This window comes from Chelon labrosus (genome assembly GCF_963514085.1).
Source record: "Chelon labrosus genome assembly, chromosome: 13".
Lineage (NCBI taxonomy): Eukaryota > Metazoa > Chordata > Actinopteri > Mugiliformes > Mugilidae > Chelon > Chelon labrosus.
The window spans coordinates 19,933,482-19,956,011 of NC_140346.1; the positions used below are offsets into that span (position 1 = coordinate 19,933,482).

Consider the following 22,530-nt stretch of genomic DNA (forward strand, 5'->3'; position numbering starts at 1 on the left):
CACATCACTGCAAATTAGTTTTTATTGCGTTATACAAATATCCGTTCAAGGGTTTTAACTGGACCAAAGCATCATGCCGAACCAGTGAATCATTGGCACTATTTCTTTTTCCATTTCAGAATAGTTATCGATTTGTTTTAAAGCACACATGAGTTTATCCCCAAGCTATAACCCGACCATTAGGCAGCTGACTGGATAGTTTGCTTGGTTTGAGAGCATCATGTGAGCTGTTTGCGGTTGTCCGACTCAGCTAATAACAAGATCAGACACTGTATATTCTTTTGTCCAAGATTTATTTTTACACAGCGGCATGTCAGACGCTTCCTTGATTGCTTCCTCTTCTCTCTTGTCGTGTTGAGTCTTCATATAAATATAGTTATTAAATAAAGATATGCAAAAACCAAACTCAAGTGTAGATATAAAAGTCACGTAGCGGTACTGTAAATGCATGACATGGCTGATAAATAATAAAAAAAAAAAAAAACGACGGCTTTCATCTTATCTAGCGTTTGACTTCAGCCTCCAGAGGAACAAAGCAGCTCATGTGGGCTCTCAGACATCACAGTGCCATGCTACAGTAAATAAAACCATACCACACAGTACATGACTCAGTGTACAGATCCGGAGGTAATAAAACAGTCGAAAACTATTGCTTCATCTCCACAGTGCCCCAGCTTTTCCAGTGCGCCTTGAGCAAAAGGCTTCCTCTGCTGTACATTATTGATGGGGCTCAAATTGAATGTCTCTTTGTTCCTCCATCGATGGACACAAGGCGTGCGTCTCCCCCTACACGGAGAGGAGTGGTGAGTGGTTGAGGGGGGGAGGGGCGCACGGGTGGGTGACTCACCCCCTGTCCCATCATGCAGCAGGGGGATTCATCCATCACATTAAGAGGTGCCGCATCAATCATTAACAAGAAGGCCCGTGTTGAAAGGATGATGGACAGCTTGACAAATAAGTTAAGATGAAGTGGGACAAGGTGAGGATGGCCTTTTTCACTTTTCAGGCAATTTATTCACGACACAACAATGGCATACCCAAATGCAGGCAATGAAATGATCCTGAATAGAAATTGCCATAATTCGAAAAAGGAAGAAAATAATGGATAATGGGTTCTCACTCAGAGAGCTTTAAACTCAACTAACGTGAACTCACACAGTGGATTTGCCGACGCTTTTAGAGCGTCTGAAGTGTCGGGCGCAGGCGTCACTTAATACTTTTCTCCTGGGTGGCCAGCTCCTGTTGGAAAGCGTTCCGGCGTTTTTCGTACTCACCAGGTGTAAGGGAGGCACACTCAGCTCATCCTAAAGTCCTGGAAAACCTTTGAGAGGATTTAAACTGTGGGTTTGGTATCCACTCATCCAGAATGGGATTATTCAGCCTTTTGGAGGGATTTGACATTTTAACAGTCTTTATTCTGGCTGGAGTTTGCACCAAACCCTCAAATCTGATCGACTCCACTCAAGACCTGCACCTACTTGTTACTTTACCTGATGGCTTGGTTGTGTAACCAGATGCTGAAGACACTGACTGAGGTATTTAAAGTTCTGGATCTGATAAGAGAGTGTGACCTTCAAGGGCTTCTCTGCAGGCTGCCTCCGCTCTGTGCAGCATTTTAGCATCTTTCGCTAGCTATTAGCTAATTACTGGTTGGGTTTAGCTGCATTGTGCAGCCAGCTGTAAAAACTCACTTTACCTGCCCAGCAAGAAACAGCAGTGGATCATTAAGCAGATAAACACCTGGATATATCCGTTAAGAGTTATTGAGAGCCAAGAGAGGCTGAACTCATTCATGCATTCAAAATAAAACAGCTCGGAACATGATTTCGAAGTAATGCCAGTCTTTCTCCTTTTGTTGATGTGCAGAAATTAACTGTTTGCTAACACCTGAAACACAGTTTAGTCAATGATCTGTCACTGTTGTCTTTTACGACTTATTGCACTGTTCATAGTTTCTAAAAAATTATGAATCGAGAATCAAATATTAAGGATTGTGCTTTATTTTTTTAAATACTTGTAATTTTACCTGAGGAGCTGGTTGTGTAACCAGATGCTGAAAACACTGACAGAGGTATTTAAAGTTGTGGATCAGATAAGAGAGTGTGACCTTCAAGGGCTTCTCTGCAGGTTGCCTCCGCTCTGTGCAGCATTTTAGCATCTTTAGCTAGCTATAATTCCTGTTTTGGTTTAGCTGCATTGTGCGATCAGCTCTAAAAACTCACTTTACCTGCCCAGCAAGAAACAGCAGTGGATCATTAAGCAGATAAACACCTGGATAGATCATTTAAAAGTTATTGAGAGCCAAGAGAGGCTGAACTCATTCATGCATTCAAAATAAAACAGCTCAAAGCATGATTTCAATGTCACGCCACTCTTTCTCCTTTTGTTGATGTGCAGAAATTAACTGTTTGCTAACACTTGAAACACAATTTAGTCGATTATCTGTCACTGTTGTCTTTTACGACTTATTGCACAGTTCATAGTTTCTAAAAATTACGAATCAAGAATCAAATATTAAGGATTATGCTTTTTTTTTTTTTTTTTTTGACTACTTGTAATTTTACCTGATGGGTTGGTTGTGTAACCAGATGCTGAAGACACTGACAGAGGTATTTAAAGTTCTGGATCTGATAAGAGAGTGTGACCTTCAAGGCTTCTCTGCAGGTTGCCTCCGCTCTGTGCAGCATTTTAGCATCTTTAGCTAGCTATAATTACTGGTTGCGTTTAGCTGCATTGTGCAACCAGCTCTAAAAACTCACTTTACCTGCCCAGCAAGAATTTTTAGCAGATAAACACCTGGATATATAATTTAAGAGTTGTTGAGAGCCAAGAGAGGCTGAACTCATTCATGCATTCAAAATAAAACAGCTCGAAGCATGATTTCAAAGTCACGCACTCTTTCTCCCTTTGTTGATGTGCAGAAATGAACTGTTTGCTAACACTTGAAACACAATTTAGTCGATTATCTGTCACTGTTGTCTTATTGCACCGTTGCCATAGTTTCTACAAATTATGAGTCGAGAATCAAACATTGATAAAGACGCAAACCTATAATCATGTCTGTTCCACTGGTATCCACTACAGAGAATCATAAAATCACACAAATATGAACTTAAATAAAAGATAACTCCCTAAAACACTGGGCTTTGTCATTTTTTTTTTAACAAAATTAATCTAAATTGCTGTAATTAATGTTTGTCAGGGAGCGCTTTTAGCTTTGGATCAATACACATTTGAAGCTTTGTACCGCTCCTTTTCATTATAAAGAAGGAACATGCTGAGATTTAAGCAATATCTATTATTAAGAATAAGAAGTTTTATTGTCTCTGTCCCGGTGAAAAACAATGAAATGCAGTTTAGCAGGTACTTGGTTCGGAAGCAATAACAATAGATGCTATAGCAGCTACACACAGTAAAATACAATAAATACGACAAAAGCACAGAGTAGCGCACCTCACTACAGTGGGGGATAGCAGCATTTTAAAATAGTAAACTACTGGGTGTAGGTGGACTGGGGAAGAGTAAATTAAAATATCAACAGAGTTATCCTTGAAATCTTTTAAATCAGTTTTATTTAATTTTATGGTCAGCATAATAACACGAGGCAGTTTGCGTCACATAAGAAAAATATGTTTTTTCAAAAAGATATTAAAACGTTAAATTCAGCTTTTAGAAATTCCAAATACATTTCTCAGATGAACAATCACCAGCACTTTGTGTCATGACCTTTTTTCATTTTTTTTTTTTCCCTGTTGCCAAATCCCTCTGCTCATTTTGGCAATCAGAGTTCCTGATTGCACTCATTCGGAGCCAAGGAGCTCGTCAAAGCCACGGATCGAAACAGATTCTGAAAAAGTATTTGGGTACTAATTTTAATAATAGTGACTCACACTCCTCTCGCTCTCATTTGAATGTGTTGTCACAACTAATTTCATTGTTGGCATTTAACTGAGTCGAACTCGCCGGAATGTGATTGGCTCTAAGTTCACTCCTTATCCCTTGAATTACACCAGACGAGTTCTTCTTTCCAGACTTGCCTCCGAATCTCCACAGCAACTGATTCACTTTTGAAAATGAACGCTGATCAGAGGCTCGGGCTCTCGTACTCACGCGCCACATTTTACGCCTCAAACTACATGTCAATCAGACTGCCTTCATGACGGCTCAGGCTTTCCCCTCCCCCCCTCTGCTTTAGATTTATCTTTTTTCGCCTTACCTGCTGCAGTGATCAATGATTGGAAATAATCCCGTCTTGTAAGACATTTACGGTCAAGTGGGCACTGGCGTGTATAGTTGTTGAATTTATCCCACAACAACCCCCCGAAGGTTCAACAGCGTGTCCTACATTCATCCTTGTCCTCTCCCGCTCTCAGCGCTAATTGGACCAACGCTGACTCACATGCTCTACATGCACTGTACCGATGTTGTACCTGCACTTGGGCATATGCCGCATTCATATTGTATCACATAAACACCAGCTGCTGACAGAGAAAACCTTGCTGAGTTCTTGTCGGAATCACAAGTATGTTCATGTGTGTTACCCTCGTAGTAGCGGATGTAGCCTCGAGCCACGAGTCTCAAGCAGAGATGAGGGGATGTCTACAGAGGGCTGGCAAGCTCTCTTCATTCTTACTATGCTTTTTTAAAATGTGTAGTCTTAACCCCCAGCCGAATCTGACTCCGGTTATTTCAGGCATTTTATCAGATTTCTCCTAACCCCGTTGGAATAACTAAAGGCACGCATGCCGGAGTGTTTCAGGAGTCCAGCACACACACTGTGTACCATAAAGTTACCCTTCAAGTCTTGGTTTAATTACACAGAAATAAACTTTTGCTGACACGCTATCCAAGTCTAGCCTGGAAGCCAGACCTATCTCTGCCCACGCTGTTTGTCTGGAGTTGCTCCGTCGGGAACTGGTTATGCTCCGGCAAAGACCTACCCGTCCAATCTAATTGTTTTGGTCAGAAGAGCAACGGCAACATAGTCATACGTGTCAATCTGAGCACCATGCAGTTGAATTTTTTCGCTGTAAAATGACTATGATTGGTTGTAGGGCTGTCCCATGGCATGTGGAGGTGTTTTTTTTTTACTCAGACTCATCAGGCTACTCCCAGTTTGCCTGGTTAAGTTGGAACGCTTTCCAACTTGGATGGAGAAAAGTTTGACTCCACTCTCATGGCTGTCTCTTAGCTGAAGCCGTTGCAGGCTTCAACTGGAACCCATGACCTTGTGGTTACATCATGGGAACTCGTGTACAGAAAGTGCATGAGCCATGAGAACAGTGCTGCTAGGCAACTGTTGACCAACTTACCGTCCATTTCCTCTGAGCTAGCATTGGGTTCACAGCACTAATCAAGTTTTATTCTTTGTTTGTTTGAATTGCATGAAAACATTAACCTCAGTGGCCTATCTGTCCATTAGCTGAAGTTAACTTGTCTCGGTGAAGCCAGGAGACAGTTAGCTGTGAATGTAGCATAACAGAAACATTAAAAGGAGACTAGATAGCATGTAGCGGCTAAGGTTTACCATCTGTTTGCCTCTAACAGCACAAGTTTGGACCAAAAGGTCACAATTATGGCAATTATTCAATTGCTTTCTTGTGTTGACACCACTGTTGTGGGATCTTTTGTCTGACTGCTAAGATGAAACCAGTGTAAAACTAGCTAAAATCATAAGAAAACAAAAATAGAAACTTTAAGCAAATTAGCTGCTCCGTTCAAAGGTAATAGAAGCTACGTGTCTCTGAAAAACGAACCGGTTAACTTAATACCAGTCATATCTGTCTGTTAGCTACAGCTAAGCCGAACATAAAGATTTATAAAGGGAGAGTGTGGCTCCAAATGCAGCAAAATCCACTCGGACTTGATCAGAAAGCTGACTAATCTGTGGCCTTTTAAGGGTCTCTGTGCCAGGCGATCACACATAATAGCCAGATTAGTTAATTTGTGTGTTTTTAGAGGCGTGGTAGCTGGATTACTGCCAGACTGAGCCAGGAACTCCAGCTTGGCCATTCATTCAGTCAACAGGTATTAAAGTCATGTCAATATGCTCATCTACCCAGCTCTCGGAAGGAACCAAATATTTGTATTAGCTTAAATTGCTAAAATATTTCCATTAAACACACACAGGATTTAGCGAAAGGAAAGCCTGTCTCGTTCCTCTGATATGACGGGAACATGACATTACATTTTGTCCAGTTTCCCGGCTTCACTGTTTCATTTCAAAAGGTTAATGGAACAGCTGGACCTTCCAGCGTGACTTTGTCTGCTCAGCAGTCTGATCTTACTTTGTAAAGTTTCTCACATTTACCTGCCCTGAACCCATCCCGTTTCATTTTATTATTTTTGATATATTTTTTTTTTTTTGGCACATCAGCCCTTTAGCCGGACTCTGACACTGTTTATTCAAAGTCATCTTTCCTAGAGTCTCCATGTTTAAAATGTCTGCCCTAAATTACAGCTGGTCCATCAATTTTTCATGATTGTGCTGTCGACTAAACTTAATGTATAGCCTCCAGACAGAATCATGTGCATATTAATTCGCATGGAGATGACAAGACAATTATTCTTTCAGCTAAGGACAAAACCGACTGAAACGCCACAGCCAACCATTTCATGTCTTTTGCACATAATTGTCTGTGAGGTTTAAAGGCAACAATCCACATCGTGCTAGCAAAGATGTATTGCAACACGACCTGACTTTAAATATGGCAAGATGCAATAAAATATGCACTGTCAGGAGCATCATAGGCAAGTGCAATACAAATTTCTAGCCGCTCTTCACTCCAGTTCCCCCGCGGCTATTAACATTTTAGAGGGCAGCAGCTGGATCCAAAGGTTAATGTCCACGCCATTAGAGAGCGACAGAGCACGCGTTTATCCCTGTTGGTTTAATTAAATTACAGCGAGCTCATAAAAGGGGATTTATCCCGAACATACAGTTACCGCAGTCCTAATGGAGCACTACCTTCCAGCTCGGCTGATTTATCCCCCTCATGTTTCCAAGTGGGTCGTCTTGTCACGGAGTTTGTCATGGCCTACTTAACAATATAGGAACTTGTAATTAGATCATTTGTCAAGTCAGCTGATTGCTTTGCTTGTTCTTTTCACGGTGTACAGGAGAAGACATTTCACTTTTCCCTGGGCTGCTTGGAAAATCATCGATCTTACCTTCTCACTGCCAGATAAAAACAGGCAGAGTGTAAATTCTTCAGCCCTTCAGAAAGCTGACATGACGTTGCTTTGAGGAGAGGTAAGCTCCCGGTGATGTAAGAGCAATAAAACTAATCCTGACTGAATCTCAAGCATTAGAAATCTGTATTTCTTATGCTTGATACTCCTGCGTTTAAAACTCCCCACAAAATGTGTTAATTTGGGGCAGTGTGTGTGGACAGGTAAGCTGTAGAGAAGGCCTTCAAAAAAAAAAAAAAGTGGTGATTAGACACCCTCTAGTGGAGGATCATTACAAAAACTCCTCAAACCTCAAACTTTCTTTTATCTCCTGAGCTTCCACATCAAACACCGAGCTGAAGGAAGCTCCTGAAAGCATGAATTTGAAATACCGATATTCATATTGAACAGCTCCACTTTCTTTCTCTTTTTTTTTTCTTTGCGGGATCTACGTTCCTCCTGTTATGAAACGGCGCACAAGCGTGCGTTGCCAGCTTTACTCAGTTTGATGAATTAATCCTTTTCATTTCCTTGAACAGAACATAGCTAAAACCTTCTTGTGTTTCAGGGATCGTTTCAAGTGGACTGTAGCTCAGAGGTGTACGCTAGACTGCTGGTGACACGGCCTCTTGTTTCATATCCGCAGAGCTTTTAATTGTGGTGACGCAAGTGGCATGAAAATATACACAGTCAGTCACTTTGTGGAAATGAGCAAATTTCCTCAGAGCGGTTAATATCACGGTACTGTTACAAGTATTTAATCCAATTCTCCTGATATTATGCTGGCTTGAATACATCATTCAAAACAAGCAAACTCTAAATAACTAATATTACCCCGCTCATCCTCTTGGCATTGTTTCGTGATGCCTTTGGAGTATTTTGCAAAACACCCACGTGGTCTGCATGACCAACAGAATGCAGGGTAACGCCGCACTTATTGTTCATCTAGAATTTAATTCATCAAACATGCGTTTCTACAGAAAACATGCAAACATGTCAACTCTGGCTGGCACAGTCTGTGTCATTCATGACTCATACACAGATGTAGATTTTTATTTATGAACTGAATGGTTTGGAGCACTTGAATCGGAGGATATTTACCAGTTGACAATAAACCATAAAACAAATGTAATGCAAAAAAATGTGAAAAACTTTTTATTTTATTGCCAGGATTTTGTGCGTTATCGGCAGCAGTAAATTAAAGGAACACTTGGACACTGTTGGAAAATCTTCGTTGCGCAGAGTTCGTAGATCAATACTAATCTCTTGTCTGTATGCTAAACATGTAACTGCAGCAGCTGGTTGTCTTGAAGTAAACACTCGGAAGAAGGCAGACACAGCTAGCTGTCTTGTTCCTTTAAAGGAGAACTACTGTTTTTTACTGTTTTATTTCTGGCATAAAATACAACTGTTGTTGTGTCATTTGGAGTCATTCGGACAATATTTAGATCTGCGTATATCCATATAGTGGGAGTGACTGGGGCACCGAAACGCAGCCTCTAAATAACGCATTATCTGCCGCAAAACTCGTTCATTTCACCAATATTTTGTTATGATACGCTTGTGCTAATCCCTGTTGAGTCCGGAGTTATCTGTTATCTCTTTGCGGACTGTTGTCCAACTGTTCCTCTCTCTGCCTCTGCATCCTCCTTTCAACAAGCTCCTCATCCGTATACTCTGGCTCAAAACGGTAAGGACGTCCATCATAAACAAAGTCGTCGTCCACAACCTCATAATCGGAAAAATATTCAGCCATGTTGCAAAAAACTAGCAGTAGCAAATTACAGGTAAACAAGCCGAACGACGCGGGTGTGCGCGGCGCTCAGAGATGACATCATCCAGGTCGGAACTTAGTAGTTCAATCTACAGACCCCGGATGATGATAACAGGTAACTCCGGACTCAACAGGGAACAGCACTAGCGTATCATAACAAAATATTGGTGAAATGAAAGAGTTTTGCGGCAGATAATGCGTTATTTAGAGGCTGCGTTTCGGTGCCCCAGTCACTCCCACTATATGGATATATAAGGCTCCGCTAGATCTAAATATCTTCCGAAAGACTCCAAATTACACCAAAGTTATATGGGTGAGTAAACGGTCATATTTTATGCCAGAAATAAGGTCCAGGTTGTAAAAAACAGTAGTTCCCCTTTAAGATGTAACTGTTTTTTCTTTCTTTCTTTCGTTCTTTCTTGCTTTCCTTCATTCCTCTTCGTCATCAGTGTGCCCTGATAGCTGAGTTATTCAGACTTCACCTTCCATAACTTGTAATAGTCTGTGAAGGATTGGAAAAATGCATTAAGTGCTCCAATCAATAGTTTGATTCAGTACAGCCGAGTCCTACATACATACATTATGCACCTCCACCTGTATGTGAATGTCACCCTGTCAAACTCAAGATGTCATTTAGCCCGAGCTGACCTCTGTTCATCAACATTATGGGCGGCTGCTAGCTTAGCCGCTTCAGTTTCAGATAAAATGACGCCGCCATCGAAATGGCCGCCACCGCTACCACGACGAGGACGGCCACAGCGATCCCCAGGGCCACGGTTGCGTCATCGCTCTCGGGCCCGCCCGCAGACGCCGCTGTGCACAAACGAGAGTGACACCGTGACGGGAGGCTTTATCCCGGCAGACAAGAGAAGATGTTATGACTTTCTGCCGATAAGGAATGCTTTTCATTTCTGGAGGAATTTAATTAGTGAAAACTTTGTGAATAGCTGTTCTCTTGGCAGTCGAGTTAATGAATGGCACACTTACCCTCTTCTTCGGAGAGAGTGGCTGCAAAGAAAGACGGGAAACATCAATATTTCATTAAAGAGGATACAATAAATAAAATTTTAGAGAGAATGAGGGCGACAACAGAAAAGGCAGAAAGTTGGGTGGTTTTTGATATGACATTTACCAAAAACTAATGGAAGGCAGCAGACTATTATCATACTGTATTCAGTTATAGGCTGTTAACTTATGTCCTTATTTTGTTTGGAGGCATGTTTTTTTTTTTTTGCCTGGAGTTAAATCAGATTATACTCCAATTAGCTTAGTTTAGCATAAAGAACATCTGGCCCGCCCTTGTACAAAATTAAAAATCCACCTCATCTGGCCATCTTGTTTGTTCGGCCCATATAGAAATAAAATGTACGTGGTTAGCAACCTTGTGTTAACAAGGACGTCATTGCACCTCACCAGAATTTTATTTCACTCCTCAAAACCAATGACCAATTAAATAATTATTCAGCTATAGAAGTTCAATTTAATTTTATTTATATAGCGTCAACAACAATACAAATCGTCTCAAGACGCTTTACAAAAACCTGGCCTGAAACCCCCAGAGCAAGCCTTAAGGCAACGGTGGCAAGGAAAAACTCCCTTTTAACAGGAAGAAACCTTGAGCAGAACCCGGTTCATATGGAGGGACCCATCTGCCTAAGGCCAGCCGGGTAAAGACAGAAGACAGAGAGAAGAGAACAGCAAGATAAACATACATCTGTCATAGATACACATATCTGACTAAAGCGTACATGTGGAATCTTATGATACAAACTGATGATGTTACATGACAGTTTGAAAATGTAAGAGGAATCATAGGCAGGTTGGAGAACTGAAGGTAGTTTTCACTTATGTACGGAGCCGGTCTTTATGCTAAGCTAAGCTAACCTGCTCCAGGAGCTTAATATTTACCACACAAACCCGATTAAATGTTTGGCAATGAAGCAAATTTCTTTTAAATCATCTTGGGTGCATTAATAAATCTTTATGCATTCGCTTGCCACTTCATTAAGTACACTAGTGAGAGCGAATGCATTCTCATGCAACAGTCCTGCACTAAATTGTAGCTTCATGGCAGTTACAGTGTTAAGTTTATGTTGAACCAGTGTAGGAGATGGTGGTAATTGAACTGGATGATCATTGTGGAGGATGTGCTGTTAACCCGGATTGAATTAATCACAAAAGTGTTTCTGTTATTGAGCCTAGCCCACTGACTACAATGGGGTTGTCACATCAATAAAAACATGTGTCGGTGCAACACAATACAATCCGACAGTACAACAAACCACATCCTCCGATATGAAAACGCAGTCGAATCGACAGCTCAATCAGTTATTTAAGAAGACTTCGTGCAGGACTGTTATGCATTTGTAATCTCTAGCGTACCTAATGAAGTGGTAAGTGAGTTATATGTCTTGTTTGCTACTCAGTCTTATATCCCCTGATTTAAATGTAGAGAGAGATTCCATTACAGTGTGCAGGCCTTTTCATCATCAGTCATTTAATAAAGACACGTAGGGGACGTACGGTTTTCTGTCTTGGCCTTTATGCCGACCGTGAGCACAGACGGCTCAGTGATACCCTCCTGGATAACAGTGGTCTCCGCGCTCCTCCTCCTCCTCCTCCTGTTGCATTGCTGTGGATCAGACCAGATTGAGAGACATGAGCTGAGGCCCCGGCCCGCATTGGATATTTCTGCTTGAAATGCACGCGGTGCCGTCCTGCCTTGAAATCGCTGCAGGTGCTGCGCTCGCAGAGTCGGGTGATGCAGTGCAGATAGTAGGTGGAGACGGTCTCATTCTGCTGCTCGATGAAGCGGAACGCTGGGAAGTAGAAGCGAGCCTTCTGGCTGTCTCCGTTCTCCAGCATGGTGGTCAGCTGATCTATGGAGCACCTTTCAATAAAAGGCGAACCTCACAAGTGCCCCAATTGCACAACACATGGATACATACAGGCAGTGTATTAATAACAGAAAGGAAGGGAGACGAAATCAAGTCTAAGGCTCCCTTTGGATGTGTGTAGCTGCTTAATACAAGGAAAACCTGAAGGCATGTGTGAAGGTTTAAATCTAACGCTGGACAGCTGGACCCAGAGACAGAACTCAATATTGATCCTGAAGGACTGGAAGAACTTTACAAAAACAAGGCAGTTCATTTTCTCTTTCTCTGACTGGATTTCATTAGGTGTTTTTGTGACTTACGAGACAAACAGATTAAAGGAGGTGGAGTTGGAGGGAACCGGAGACACTGAGGCGTAACACCGGTCCAGAAGAACAAAATACCTGTGGAGAAAGAATGAGGTCCCCAGCACCGAGTCAGAGACTCCAGGTCACATCAAATTTACAATCTATCAAGTCACAGTCACGTGATCAGAGGCGAGGAGAGCCCTTCGCTTAGTTTCTGATCCAACATCCTGGACCTGTATTTATCAAAATGTTTTTCTGCAAGTGAAAGATTTTTTACCTCTGACTATGACCTTAGAGAGCGGATCAAATTCCTTTAAAAATACAAACACTCGAAGTTGGCAAGGAGTCGATCTCAAAACACTGCAGGATGCTCTGAGTGAATGTACAAAATCATATCTTCTGTCGTTGTATCATTCGTCATAATGACTGAAAAGTATTTGTCAAAACCGTTGAAGAGTTTAGATTCCTTTTTTGCGTTTGTGCAACGACAGTGGATTTCGTTTTTTTTTTATTTTACCATCCGCCCTTGTAAATAAGGTGCAAACACTACATTATTTTTGTCCCACTTCAGTTCGATTTCCATCTTGTTTCGATTTTAGCCAATATCCTACTATCTGTTCCTGCTTTACGCTATGTAAAATGTTCACGTTTCATCATGCATCAACTCACCTACTTTACCTTTTTACTTTTACTTCACTAAAACAGAGGAATTCTACTAAATCCTCAACCATACTAAAGATGCATAATGTACATCTTACATGCAAAATTAAGTTAAAATATATATAAAAAGCTCATATATTATTATACCTTAAGTTAGTTGAATACTGACGCAGCCTTCTGTACTTTTACTGTGGCATCTCATCGAGGTGGAATTTGGTAGTTTAGGGGCGGACCATCTCCCAAAGGTCACCAGATTAACCTTAAAGGTCGTGAAATTATTAATCAGAGAGAAATTTAATCACTTTTTTCCTAACTTTTAACGTGTTTCAGCCTCAAACTGTTATGAAAACGAAGATGAGTGCATTTTTTGGTGGATCTTCTAACAGCTATCACAACAAAAGGTCTCAAGTAGACACTTCTCTTTATAAGCATCTGGTTCAATATTTAGCAATAAGTTGAATTTAATTAACTCATATGTGTAATTGTACTCAGCTGTGAGCTAACTTCAGATTTCCTTGAGTAATCCTGGTTATTTTTGTTAAAATACAAGTATTTCATGAAGTTTGATAAATACAGATCCAGGACTGAACCAAACAAAGAAAGGCTGCAGAGGTGATATAACATCAGTGGTTCTTACTGGGATGTCAGGTTGGACGCCACCACCTGCACATAGACGTTTGTTCTCAGTTCAATGCCCAGAGGTGGAATCACAAGAGGCTTGGTGTAATTTATATCCTAGAAGAAAAGAAGATCACACAAGCTGTTACGTAACATGCCAGGCAGAAATGTAAAGTGTGAGGGAGATGAGTAAGGTGGCACCTGGAACAAGGCCATGCTGAGGGTGCTGATGAAGCTCCCATTGTTGTCCATCAAAGCGATGGAAGAGGACGACCTACAGGGAAGAAAGCAGTGAGATCACCATCCACGCACAAGGAGAAATGTGAGAAGTGCGAACGTAAATTTTAGCCCACATATCGGAACTGTACACTTACACGTCCACCTGGGTGTTGTTGACCAGATACTCCAGTGGATAGGCGCATGAGTAGTAATACTTGAGCTCCGCATTGTAGGTGATGGTCCCAACGGTGAGGTCAAAGGATCGGACCACGCCGCTGACGTTCACCGTCTGGATGTTGGAGAAGTCTGAGAATATTCCCGTCCCTGGTGCGCTCGTGGTCTGAGGAATTATTTAACAGAAACATGATTATTTAAAAAGAAATTTAAAAAAAATGCTGGCCAGCACCTCCCACACAGCATGCAGTGGTGATGAAATCACTTGAAGAGAGAGAGGAGGCCGGGTGGATTGCATGTGTCCAAGAGCAGACGTATTTAACTCATGTATGTGTGGTTGACTTTCTCTTATTTCTTCTCCTAATAATTACCTGCCTAAGAACACAGATGTCTTTCCATTTCTTAAATCTGCTCTAAGTCTCCTCAGCTAAATGAGAGCAAGCCCCATGATCACCATCCCTCCGGACTTGAAATCAGGACATTTCATTGATGCAACACTCACCAAGAAGTTACTGCCGCAGGCGTTTCCTTCTCTGATGGGGAAGCTGAACCTCGCTACAGGAGGAGTCACCGACGTGTCCAGCGTCCCCTGGCAGTCCGGGATGTCCACGATGCGGTTGAGGATCAGTAAACTCTCGTTGTACCCGGTGTAGATAGCCGGGCAGATTTGAATAATTAGTTCAATGGCAGATGTGCCACACACCACTGAAATGTCAGTGTACTCTGGTGATGAAAAGATGGTTATTAGATTCTTAAACTAAGCTGTGTTAGTCCAAACTACTGTTCAACATGTCTGTCACTCAGGTGGAGGAAATCTAATAATTTATTTGAAGAATAATATGCACATCTGGACAAGTATGAAAAAAAACTTTCATTTAAAATGACAAAAACAACACGCAGCAGCTGTACCTGAAATCTACAACCTCAGTAAATAAACTCATAAATATTTAAATGTAAATTAGAAATGATGAAATTAATTGACACTGTTTTAAGTGTGCAAAATAAATATCTGACATAAAACTCAATGTCAGAAAAGTCAATATCTGCACCACTATCAATACGAGCCCTTCGGTGCAGAGCTTAAAAGTGAAGTTCAAGTTCAAGATCGTCTCACCTGGTCGTCTGGCGTACTCTCCACACTCTGTCACGTTGAGGGCCTCTCGGCCCACAATACACAGGGACGTCAGGACGAGGAGGATGTATAAAGCCATCTCACAGCTCTGCCCTCTTTGAAAAAGCTGAGACAAATACAGCAGATGTCAAGCACAGCAAATCCCAAAATATATCCGTCACAATGCAGAAAACGTCTGTAAAGCCACTGAGGTGACTTAAACAAAAAGAAAAGGTCCAAATATAGATGATCCAGAGCTGTCAATCGTGCCTGGATCTTACCTTCTCAGTCTCTTTTCTTGTTTAAGATGAGAAGGCACTGGGTTGTTTTATATATATGCTGGAGATGTTTGTTGTGTGGTCACAGCATCGTCTTAGGATTGGATGGAAACAGGGTCAGTGCCACTTTGGTGGGGCTCCTTCAGTGTGCGTGAACAATTCGCTTTTTGTGGCTGAGGGACTGCGGTCCTCTCCTGGAGGCAAATTATGAAACTCAACACAGCCCCCTTTAAAGTTACATCCTTGAACAATGTCCATACGTCTTTGTGACTTTGTGTGTGAAACACAGCCCCCTTTTCTCTAATAATATGAAACTTAATAAAGTAAGCATACGTATGGTTTCTGGTCTCCTGGGATCTCACGCACAATGGAGTTGTTGTCCCCTGAGCTGTTTGGTAGTTTAATGTAACCCAGATGACCCTTAATTTGACAAATTACCCACAACAGATCTTATATTGGGTGACTTTTGATGCCTGACATGTTGTCATCAACAAACTATTAGTCAGGCAGACAATGTGACTGACACATATCATGTTCAAGCCTCATGAACGTTTTATTTTTGGAGTAGACTTACATGTGACTATTTCTGTTTGTGCTTGTGAGTCACAGCAAAAATCCCCATTTCCTCGAAGCAGCATTTAAAATCTGTTGACGTTCAGCTGAGAGGGGAAATGAATGACGGACAGTTAGAAACTCGATCTTGTCAGGTGAGATACCTGGGAAGAAAAGGGCTCCAACTGGGGTCAAGTTGGAGGATGGGCGTCTCTGTCAATCTTTTGTCACTGGTATGAAACTACACTGTCAAATGCATGACATGTTACAATAGTCATGACGTGCACACTTAACAACTAAACCCCTTTATACTCATGCACACCTCCATTTACATTTTCTTTACTCTTGACTCATCTGAATTTGACATTCACCTCATTTCCATTTTGGGATTAATCAACTATCGTCGACGGTAAGCCGAGAAGGGCGGTGATAGCATTTATTCCTCTCATTTCAGCTATCCGCGGACATTGTGGACGCTGAATACATCATAAAATGACTGTTGAAATGAGGGATTAGAGCGATAAAGTGCAGTGAATGCAGCAGGTCACAAAAACAGCCTCGGAGTACGCCACACGTACAGACATTTATATAGGTCATCGGAAAAGAGAATCGATACGGCTAAAAATTGAAAGATTAATTCTGCCAGTCATCAAATGAGCTCCGGCAGGGACCTGGTATTTTGTTCATTTTCCTGGAGACTGGACACCCACGAGGCCGTGACATTTGGAAAACTTGAACAGATATGTGCCAATATTAAAGAAGTAAACATTGCTGATCATGGTCATGTAAATGACAAAGGAAATTAGATCAGACCCATATCAGGAATTATCTATTAACTTTGGTCACACTGATGATAAAAGTGATTTTCCAGAACCAGAGGGTGCATGAGTTATAGGCCTACACAGAAAATATAATGTTTAGCACATTATGCTCAACAAAGACGTAATCTACTTTAGGAAATATTAGTCAAAATGAGTGAGTCAAGTTGTCTCAAATGCTTTTTAAAGTTTGTTAATATAAAGATAAGAAGACCAAAAGCCTACCACTCTTATGTCTGTAGGGTGCAGGAGATAACAGCTGAAGGAAGCTAACAGCTAACCCTGCTAACAGCTGACCAAACAGCTAACAGATGTTGCCCACTAGCACATTTAAAACTCACTAATTCACATGTTTTAACCCACTTGTTGTATTTACACTTCAGTGTTAAGCAAAATTCATACAGTGTGTTAATTATTGAGCTTTGTTGTTTTTAACATTTTTTGTTGCCTGAAGAGAAAGCAGCTAGCAGCTAGCAGCTAGCTTTACGCTAGGCTGAGATAACTAGTGCAGATAGCTTAGACATTTATCTAAAATTGGCATCAATATACTCATACTTTTCCTAAATACTCCTAAATATAAGCTTTTTTTTAAGAGCCACTCTAGAAAAAATTGCAAAATCTACATTCAAAACATTTATTTTAATGCAAACAAAAGCATGAAACTTAATTTTAACATTCACTATTTAAATCCACCTGTGTGATTAAAAACTGCACGATGTTCACGTGCTGGTTTTAACGTTATATATGATTAAAATGAATACTTCACTTTAAGAGAAAAGACAGTCACAACAACAAGGTTTGTCTTTTGGTTTGTATTTTGTATGTTTTTTTTTTCTTAATTAAATTCTAAAAGTTATTTTTGTAAGAATAAGAAGACACAATTTGCTAGGAAAAAAAATATTAATAATTTTCATTAAACAGTAAACACAGCCTCTAATAAAAAAAAAAGCTAAAAATGTTGAGGTATTGAAGGCAATAAATATACTAAAACAAGAAACACATTCAATGATGTTTGCACAAACGAAAGACTAGCCAAGAAAAAAATGTGATAATAATTATAATAATACTAATATACAGGTGTTTATTCATTTAAAGCTGGAGTTCCAAACACCTGAGCCCGTCGGGAGGCGGGACTTCTGCAGGAGGCGGAGCGAAAGCAGGAAGAAGCCCACGCTGACTCCGCCCAGGATGACCACACCTGAGATCAGAGCACTGGTCACGGGGTTCATCTGCCGGGAGGCGTCACGAGATGCTGGAGGAACGAAAAGGTGAACAAAAGCAGAAATTTAAAACAGACGCGTTCTTTGACGTGGGTTTAGCTTGAGCAGAAAGAGAAAAGGAATCATTCTCATTTTCACTTAAATTGTTTGGTATCTTTGCATCTTACCAACGGATTTGTACACACGGTTTATTTTAAACCTTTGTATGTTTTGTAATGTTGCATGAGGGTACCTACCGAGCTGGGAGTTGTTGACAGGGGTTTCATCTGGAAAACAGTTTACAAAGTGTTTAGTAGAAATAATAATCTAATTTGACTTTGAATGAACATTTCTATAATTTTTATATGCACATATTTAAAAAATGCTATAACGAGTCAGTGCTGCATTCAAGTACCTTTTTACCTCTGGACTGTGCCGGGGGAAGCTTTTTCCTTGTGCTTTTTTCTTATATTTATTCATTCATTCATTTTCTGTAACCACTTGTCCTCTGGAGGACAGATAAACTCACACCTAAGGCCACTTTAGAATCACCATTTAACCTAACAAGCATGTCTTTGGACAGTAGGAGGACATTCTTGTTGTTCTAACCGCCACACTATTTAGGTTAAGCAAAAATTTTGTATAACTCACAATAGTGGTATCTCCTCTTCTATCTCTTTTTGCAAGAAGAAAATTAGCACTTCACCCAAAATGTCAGCCTATTCCTCTAAGACTTAGAGGAATATTCATACCGCTCCTGGTGATGATCGGACCAGCAGTGATGACGGCGTTCCCAGAGGCCGATGGTGGGGAACCAATGTTCTCCTCTCCGTCCCGTCTGCGCCGTCGTCCACAGATCTGCCAATCACATCATCATATTTCAGCCCCGCACTGAGGTCAGAAAATAAAAACTGATTTACAAAGCAGCTTGCCGGATTCTTACCGGCATGAGCATGATGCAGTCGTCCGCCCGGCATAGCTTAGTGACGCAATGCAAAAACACGGTCGACATCTTCTGGTGTCTGTGTTTGACAAAACGGAAAACCTCGAAGGAAAACCGTCCCATCTGGCTGTTCCCATTCTCGAAAACCGTCGTCTGGGGGTCTTTGTTGCAGCTGTGGCAAAACAGCACACACATGCACGTGCACACACTGAAAATGGCTGATCTGAGGTCGACATGTTCGCTTAAGTCCTCAGTGAGAGGAAGTAGCATTCATAAGGGGGATAAGCCATGTGGAGAGCCTGAAGAGGTAATGACTCTCTTTTGTGGTTTATCAAGTCATCATCTTGGAAAAAAAAGAAGAAGCAAGATTACCCAAAGAAAAGGTCATAGCGGAGTTCATCATTAGGATTCCCTGAGGGGGTTGTGTAACAGTAGTCCATCAAGATGTTCCACCTGCAAAGGGACAAAACTGTGAGATGGGATGGAGGATAGAGATGGGAAAGCACAGGTTGGGCTTTCTTTGCTGCAGACTGGCGCCTTCGTGAAGAATAATAACATAATGGCGTAATGAATGCAGGCAAAGCTTAGAAAGTTAGACTAAATCTGTAAAAAATGATGGTGGGAAAGATGCTTTGGAGTATCCAAAATGACATCTCTGCTTCAGAGATGTGGTTATTGGTATTGTACAAATCTCTCCTACACGAATGATAGTTATTTTAAGATTTAAGATATCTGAAAAGGAAATCACAGATGATGTCTGGTACCGTTTGTCTAGGTTTGTGGCTTTCACTGCGGCAAAGACTCTGGTTTTCAGAGCGAGTCCAGCCATTGGGATGGACAGAGGCTGATTGTATGTTGAATCCTGCAGGAAGAAGACAAAGGAAAATAATTCACTCAAAATATGAACATGGAAACTTGAAGTTAATAGACCATAAGGCTTAATGCACTAATCTGTTGACAACACTGCAGACATAAATCTTAGAAAAGCAGGTCACATATTCTAGTTATATGTTTGCAATAGAGTTTTAAGAAGATATACACTTTATCTTTCAAGAATAAATCGCGAATAATTTCACACAAAGAGGTAAAAATAATTCATTCCAACCATATGGGCAACAGTGTACATACTGTCCTTTTAGAAAATGGCTTAAAGAATTAACTTTAAACATCTGGGAGCTGTAATGTCTTATCAAGCGTCCCTCAAGCAGGAGTAAATGGTGAATTTGTTAGGGACTATATTCAGTGGCAGATTAATACACACTCTTCATCAGCAATTACAGCTACATAAATGTCTAATGTTTCATTATAAAATGTTCTAATCTGGAAAATATAAAGTAAAAATGTCAATACTGGTGAATTAGTTTGAAATAAAATATTAAGTATTAACAGTTTTTATAATAAAACATTTTATATAATAGTGAGAAGCAAAGCAAACACAGCTCACACGTCGTGAAATCACTTTTGATAAGTAAAAATGCCCCTAATCCTCAGGAGCCGAGACGAACGTTAGTGCACATAATAGGTTTAACACTCACGTTGTACAGGATCATACTCAGCGTGCTCACAAATGTGCCGTTGCCGTCCTTGACAGCTACAGCAGCGGAGGAGCTGTGAAGAGATGCAGCCCATTTGTTTCATCATCTTCAGTTTACCTAATAAACAGCCTCTTGAAAGCAGAGTGTCTCATTTAGCATTACGCCAAAACTGCTTTCATTTATTTACTTGACTGAAAGACGAACGTTTAGAGGAACGTGTGCTTTTGAATCAGTTGGTGAGTCGTTAGGAGATATGCTAAAATAAATGGTTCTCAAAATACTACGGGACGCAAAGCCACTCAGGCTTTTAAACCAGGCATTTAATTGTCGACACAGCGTTGGAAAACAATAAATAAAGCTCCTAATTAATCGGAATAAATCCCGCTGAGCGACTCCTGAAAGGTCAAGCTCTCTCTTGGACACTGAGGGATTTTCTTTGGCAGCAACTTACGAGGCCAGCTGTGAGTTATTGACCAGGTACTCCAGAGGGTAACTGCAGCTGAATTTATACAACAAACCAGGCAGGTAGCTGATTATAGTCGGCGGGTCGGGGGTGTCGATATAGCCGGAGATGTTCCCAATTTGCACCAGAGACATGTTTCCGTAGGCATTAGCCCCGTAGGCTGTGCTGACCTGCAGAGAGAGAAACACCTCTGCCAGTCACTCAATCTGCTCCCCCTCCCTCAGAATCGATAAACAACACGATGAAGTTGGTTATTGATTATATTAGCACCATGTTGTAGTGTTTGGGTATTCTTTACCACCAGACTGTTGCCGCAAGCCTCCAGAGTGCTGAGACTGATGCTGAACAGGACCGCCGTGGGGTAGGTGTTGTTGTTGATGAAGCCGCGACACTGGGCCTCGCTGTGGTGTCCGTTGAGGGCCAAATCGGCCGCCGTGTAGCCGGAGTAGAGCACCGGGCAGAAGTTGATCTTCAAGGTGATGGTTTGAACCCCACAGTAAACACTGATGTCCCTCTCACCTGCAGGAATAAATAAGGAAGGGGGGCAAAGAGATGGGTAAGAGCACATATTTAACACTAAGTTTTAGTTCCGTTTTTTCACATTTCCTGCATGATCATCACTTCTGCACACTCATTCATCGAGAAACACCTCCCAATTAGTGTGAAAGGATATACACGCTAATTGATATTTCTCCTAAAACGCTGCAAATCGAGGCTTTTAGATTGCAGTTTTAGAGTCACAGGTGCTGCTGTCTTAATATCCTGCCAGCATTCACCTGACATCTCGGGTATAAAATAGTCCCTGATTAGATAGCGTCTAATAAAAAAAAAAGAGAAAGAAGCTGAGGAGAAACAGGTTTAAATCTATAGCGACTTGATCACAATCACTGCTGCAAAGGTGACTCACGTGCCGCTTCATGCACTGATATCTTTCATGAGGAGAGATCAAGCGATCAGCACTCTTATGACATCTCAAATCAATATCACGGAAGCATCCTGAGAAATTCAGCCTTTACAAAAAAAAAGAAAAACCTAACATAATGTGATTTTTTTATATATTTCATAGATCATAGTGGGTGAAGATTTTTTTTGTGTCATGTTGTCTGCTCTTTATACCAGAGCCACAGATTTATAGATACCAGGAGAGACGTCTCTGAAATATTAAAATTAGCTGGAGTAATTTCTTCAAAGTCATGTGATGGAGACACACAGGGCATGAGGACAAAACCTCTGTGTCCTCATTTGTAATTACATCTCTCCTGTGCAGATAGAGGACAAAGAAATATTAAAAATAATCCGCACAAAACTATATTTTAGTGTCAAAAAGTAAGAGATAGAAATAGCCCTACAGCGGTGTTGCTGGTTTGTGATTTGCGTTTTAAACCATGTGTTGAAGCCACGTTTCCACGCCTGCAGGCAGAATGGCAGCGGAGCGTTTACGGCGCTGTGAAAGAGAAAAAACATGTTGCGGCGGCATTCTCACCGGGAAACCTGCTGTGGTAGCTGGCATCGCAGTTGTATCCATTGAACTGTGTGGAGACCGAGGCGGCGTTACTCATCAGCAGGAAGATAAAGCACGCTCGTGTCATTTCAGCACCTGAGAGAGGTTTGTCCGCTGTCATCTTCAGAAGGTCAGCATTGCATTAACCACATTCCTCGGGTGCGTGCTAAAAAACAGCACTTGTCTCGGAATTAGACGCTGAAAAACAACGCTCCCCCCGCTTCCCTCGACTGCTGCACGCTCTGACCTCTATCAAAGTAGTTCAGCCTTCTGTCCCCAGGTTCCCTAACGCGTCTTATCCTGCTCCCTCTGCCCTCTTTTACCTCAGTCGCTC

General features: G+C 41.3%; 2 protein-coding genes across 2 annotated transcripts; both read right to left on the reverse strand.

Annotated features, from left to right (window-relative positions):
- Positions 1 to 8,393: 8,393 nt before the first annotated feature.
- LOC311497847 (zona pellucida-like domain-containing protein 1) lies at positions 8,394 to 15,738 on the reverse strand. Its single transcript, XM_084558211.1, has 10 exons — positions 14,911 to 15,738; positions 14,299 to 14,519; positions 13,778 to 13,962; positions 13,605 to 13,677; positions 13,423 to 13,520; positions 12,141 to 12,221; positions 11,666 to 11,834; positions 11,468 to 11,576; positions 9,932 to 9,952; positions 8,394 to 9,757 (listed from the first exon to the last, which is right to left on the reverse strand). The coding sequence occupies exons 1-10, from the start codon at positions 15,005 to 15,007 to the stop codon at positions 9,621 to 9,623; spliced, it is 1,191 nt and encodes a 396-aa protein (XP_084414337.1). The 5' UTR covers positions 15,008 to 15,738; the 3' UTR covers positions 8,394 to 9,620.
- A 1,892-nt stretch (positions 15,739 to 17,630) lies between these two features.
- On the reverse strand, positions 17,631 to 22,317 carry zpld1b (zona pellucida-like domain containing 1b; the record flags this gene model as incomplete). The annotated part of the gene is made up of 10 exons (XM_084558454.1): positions 17,631 to 17,807; positions 18,012 to 18,041; positions 18,507 to 18,612; positions 18,698 to 18,869; positions 19,070 to 19,150; positions 19,462 to 19,559; positions 20,233 to 20,305; positions 20,684 to 20,865; positions 20,994 to 21,214; positions 22,179 to 22,317. 10 exons carry the CDS (start codon positions 22,315 to 22,317, stop codon positions 17,641 to 17,643), a joined length of 1,269 nt encoding a protein of 422 aa, XP_084414580.1. The 3' UTR covers positions 17,631 to 17,640.
- Positions 22,318 to 22,530: the final 213 nt, after the last annotated feature.

Bases quoted from the DNA above. Each gene is read 5' to 3' on its own strand.
- LOC311497847 (XM_084558211.1), bottom strand. From the start codon at position 15,007: ATGGCTTTATACATCCTCCTCGTCCTGACGTCCCTGTGTATTGTGGGC. The intron at 13,963-14,298 runs GTGAGTGTTGCA...ATAATTCCTCAG, and splicing joins CCTGCGGCAGTAACTTCTTG to ACCACGAGCGCACCAGGGAC. The intron at 9,953-11,467 runs GTACGTCCCCTA...CTTTCTTTGCAG, and splicing joins AAAGGCCAAGACAGAAAACC to CCACTCTCTCCGAAGAAGAG.